The sequence below is a fragment of the Colobus angolensis genome, unplaced genomic scaffold, assembly GCF_000951035.1.
Source record: "Colobus angolensis palliatus isolate OR3802 unplaced genomic scaffold, Cang.pa_1.0 Scaffold179, whole genome shotgun sequence".
Lineage (NCBI taxonomy): Eukaryota > Metazoa > Chordata > Mammalia > Primates > Cercopithecidae > Colobus > Colobus angolensis.
This window is the reverse complement of record NW_012114921.1, coordinates 5,706,737-5,711,685: the sequence shown is the minus strand read 5'-3', so window position 1 is coordinate 5,711,685 and position 4,949 is coordinate 5,706,737. Positions and strand designations below refer to the sequence as shown.

The 4,949-nt window shown below is 37.1% G+C and overlaps 1 protein-coding gene across 1 annotated transcript in view; it reads right to left on the bottom strand.

The window, feature by feature from the left end:
• The window catches only part of RSF1 (remodeling and spacing factor 1), a 172,378-nt gene that overhangs the window by 106,298 nt on the left and 61,131 nt on the right, over nt 1-4,949 (bottom strand). Inside the window, exon 2 of the mRNA XM_011938967.1 lies at nt 1,425-1,516. Coding sequence (XP_011794357.1) covers nt 1,425-1,516 — 92 coding nt within the window. The remainder of the gene's footprint in view (nt 1-1,424; nt 1,517-4,949) is intronic.

The following is a 4,949-nucleotide window of genomic DNA, read 5'->3' as shown; positions in this document are numbered from 1 at the left end:
AGACCAGCCTGGCCAATATGGTGAAACCCTGTCTCTACTAATAATACAAAAAAAATTAGACGGGCGTGGTGGCATGCGCCTGTAGTCCCAGCTACTCAGGAGGGTGAGGCAGGAGAATTGCTTGAACCTGGGAAGCGGAGGTTGCAGTGAACCGAGACAGTGCCACTGTACTCTAGCCTGGGTGACAGAGTGAGACGATGTCTTTAAAAAAAAAAAAAAAGATTAAAAGAAGCCTTCAAGAAACTTACAATATATAAGAAAGCCAAATGTGAGGAACATTTCATCAGTGATATTTTAAAGCACTGGATTCACCAAGTCCTGGATTTGAATGCTGACTCTGTCATTTTTAGCAATGTGAGACCGGTCAAGTTACTGTATTTAGTTTCTCAAAATCAATTTCCTTGTGAGTAAAATGAGGATAATCAGTATTTTAAAGTTGAGATAATGCAAAGAAAGCCCTAAACATCGCCTGGTACATAATGAACATTCAATATAAAACCATATGACAGTTTGTAAAACAGGGTTAAACAAATCCATGAAGGAACATCTTCCTGAGAGAAGGACTCAAGGAGACAGTACTACTTGAGCTGAGACCTAAAGGACAAATAAGTTGGCTAGGAAAACAAACTGATGGGAAGGTATTCCAGGCAGAAGATACTATATATGCAAAAATGCTGAGGAACAAAAAAGATGGCATGTTTCTGCATCAGTGGTCCTCAACCTTTTTGGCACCAGGGACCAGTTTTGTGGAAGATAATTTTTCCACAGACTGGGGGTGGTGTGTGGGAGGGAGATGGTTTTGGGATGATTCAAATGCATTACATTTCAATCAACTAGATGGTCCCCATCTGGAAGTGATGGGACACAGTGACAGATCATCAGGCAGCAGATTCTCATAAGGAATGCACAACCTAGATCCTTCGCATGCGTAGTTCACAATAGGGTTCGCACTCCTACGAGAATCTATGCTGCAGCTGATCTCACAGGAAGCAGAGCTCAGATGGTAAGGAGAGAAATGGGGAGGACCGCTATTGGTCTGTGCCCCAGAGGTTGGGGACCCCTGTTCTATATAATAGAGTCTAGGGGAATCACTAAATAAGTCTATGCATACTATGTGAACTAAAGCAAAAATGACAACATCCCTGAGCCTTATCAGTTTCTTATTTGATGTGATCAGGGTGATTGTAAGAATTAAACAAGAAAAGACATGAAAAGTCCTGAGCACAGTGTTAGGCACAAAAGAAATATATTATTACTAAGTAGTAGGAAAAGAAGAGAATCATATACTTGTAGTCATGTGGATTTTGGAGCCATAGTCTTACTTTTAGTAAACTAATTAAAAATTATGTGTATTATAAAACATATCAATTTATGCTACAGTAATATTTCAGTAATAGAGCAGGAAATGTACGAATACTAGTTACCTTGATCAAATATTTTTCCCATCTGTCTGCAGTAACAGATTTGCCAATCTTCCTCATCAGCTTCAAATGGAGCTCCACCAATTCTTTTGGTACTTAAAAGAAAGAAAAAAAAAATATTGTTAGCCAACAAAATAAAACATTTGTAAACATTTAAGATTATAAAAAAAAAAACCTTCCCCAACCCTGGATACTTTCTCAAAACAGACAGTGTTGATACTAGCTAACTTTTAGACCTCTGAATCAAAAAAGCCTAAACTACAGCAAGAAATGACCAAAAACCATTTTCTTAAAGATAAGCAGGAATATTCACATTTTCTTTCAAAACACCGTCAAATAAGAGTAAAACCTAATATAAACTATGAACTATGGTGATAATTATATGTCAATGTAGATTCGTCAGTTACAAGAAATGTACCACTATTGTGGAAGTCAACAGTAGAGAAGTTGTATGTGTGTGGGGACAGGGATATATGGGAACTCTCCATACTTGCTGCTTAATTTTTCTATGAACCTAAAATTGCTCTTAAAAAAATAGTTTGTTAAAAAAAAATACCATCAAGTAAAAGCACTTAACTATACAACTAAAGTTTGTATTCTGTTTATCTGCAATAACAAATATTTGGTTCCTTTGCTGAGATTTCAAAGACATACATTCATAGAATTAGAAAGCTACCAAGAAATATGAATTCCAAGTTGATAGATATGTCAGAAATTAAACTAACGGTTTCCAAACTGCTTTGGAAAACTCTCCCAATCTATCCCTTGTCTGATGTGTTAACCTTCTCTGTAGCCTTTCTACGAATCTTTGCTTGACAAGCTTCATGGACAAAAAAATGACTTACCTTGCATAGCACTTAGTTCTGTTTTCTGGATAGTTCTAATTACTAGAAAGCTACCCTTACTCTCAAAATCTGCCCTCTGACAACTTCCTCTCCTAATTCTGGCTCTTAGTCTCTAGTTTCAAAGACAGTACTTTTAATCCCTCTTCTGTTGGAACCTTCAAATATTTGAGGACTGCCATTATCTTCCCTCAGATTCTCTGCTTTGACTGTAAACAATCAGAGGTCCTCTAAATATTATTTAGGCATGGTCTGCTTGTATTTAATTACATTAATTAGACCAGAGGGACACATACGGCTGTCAAAAGAAGCATTTCTCTTTTTTATTTTGAAACGGTATCTCACTCTTTTTGCCCAGGCTGAAGTACAGTGGCACAATCTTGGCTCACTGCAATCTCCAGCCTCCTGGGTTCAAGCGATTCTCCTGCCTCAACCTCCCAAGTAGCTGGAATTACAGGTGCCCACCACTACTCCTGGCTAGGTTTTGTATTTTTAGTAGAGACGGGTTTCACCATGTTGGCTAGGCTTGTCTGGAACTCTTGATCTCAGGTGATCTGCCCGCTTTGGCCTCCCAAAATGCTGGGATTACAGGCATGAGCCACTGCACCAGGTCTGAAATGACCATTTCTCAAATCCCAAATACCACTAGTAACCTAAGAGCAATATACTACCTAAGAAGATCCCATACTCAAATATATTGGCAAAATGCTGGATCAAAAAACAAAAAAGTTTTTTTTTTTTTTTTAAACCACAGGACTGTTGTCTTTATCATACGCCCTTTGTGCATTGTGAATATCCAAAATAGGTACACAATCTGCAGCATTCTCTAATATATTTGATCCACCATCTTGTAGGATACAAACACTCTGAGGGACAGGCTGGGAAATGATGACCTAATATTTTTCAGTCATTCTTTCCTTCCCTACTAAAGCTCCTTCTAAATTTGAAACACTTTGAAATATAAAAACATTCACCCATTCAACTAATTTCAATGGGTCAACTATTAGTAAGAAAGAAACAGTCCCTCTGTCCTTAATGAGCCTACTTGAGTGAATCTTCATAGCAGGTAGAGTGGTGGGTTGGGGGTGGGAGTGGGAAGGAGTGTTCACAACAAGTAAACAGACAAATCTACTAAGATGTGAAGTATGGGGTTAAGGGTGGAATGGAGAAAAGGAGGGAAAGGGCATTGCTTGCACAAAAATAACAGATGCAAATAGCTAAAAACCCAAAAAGAACATGGAACTGGAGGAATGGACATAGATAATTACAGACTAATGAGGCTGGGCTCAGAAGTTTAGATTTTATGTAAAAGTTTAAGCAGGAAAGTCTGCTGCATTTTAGAAGACCTTAATGACTGAATTGGAGGAAGACAGATTTTTAAATATTAATAAAAGAAGTTTTTATTTGCTTTTTTGTTTTAGGAGGTGGGGTACAGGGCTGAAGCCAGATATAAATTCAGGAAAACCTCAATCCAGAAGATAGGAGTAGCCTAAACTAAGGTAGAGGTGGTACAGAGAGAAATGGACAGATCTGAGAAATGTTTAGGAAACAAAATTATTAAAACTTAGTGATTGACTGGTTGTGCAGTGATAAAAGATCTGGGCTGGATTCTCAGCTGCCCCACTTATAGAAGGAGACAACGGTTCTGGTTGAGTCCTTTAAACAATGAAGCTCAATTTCTCCATTAAAAAAGGCTATCTCACAGAATTTTGAAACTGTATAGCATTGTATAAATATAAAACACGTTTATTTCTGTTGTGTTTTAAAACCAAGGTTACTTTCTTCAATTTCTCCTTTTCCCCAAACACAGAAGTCTTGAGGGTTCTCTCTTCCTATACATCTTAAACCTGCCTCCTATTTCCTTCTTTCCCTAGGACATTACTATACCTTCTCGCATCAGAAAAACAGCTATGGACAGTCTCCTGCAATCAAACCAATTTTCCAAAAAGACTGCTTTTATATTACTTTCCAGTTGGTAAGTAATTTTTATGGCTCCTAAATACCTACATAAACCCAGCCAGATTTCTTACCCTAGCCTCAGAGTCCCAATATTCAGTCTCATCCTAACTGCAATCCTTCTCTTTTACTTCCTGCACTGACATCCTCGATTTGAATCATTTTGCCAGTTAATGGTCCACTAAACATACTCAGCCCATTACCTATGTGGGCTTTATTAAAGAGTTATTTATTGTTTTCTGCCCACTTGAATCATATTTATCTTTCAATGTCTAGGCAATACAAGTCCCAAAAGTCTCTGTGAGAGATTTCTAGTACCAGCAACCTCTTTGTCCCTGGAATGCCCACTGTATTCATACTGTCTGTGTCACTCATTTAGCAGTTGGCTAAAACCTTTGCACCAGTGTTTTATGCACATCCCCCACCAGTGTTCTATGCTACATAGAATCATGAAAGACTTTGATACTATTGGTATTATTTTTTAAAAGCCACTACAAGACAAAAATAAAAGTGAATAAATATGTTTTCATCCCATTTTACAAATCTACTCATTGTTGATTTAGGCATGTACAAATAGATTATATATTACTTGATTTATTAGAGTACTGGCTCTTCTACAGTCAGCACTATGCAACAGAAATGTAAGATGAGTCATATAATTTCAAATTTTCTAGTAAAATATTATAAAAAGTAAAAAGAGATTAAAATTAATTTTTTTTTTTTTTTTTTT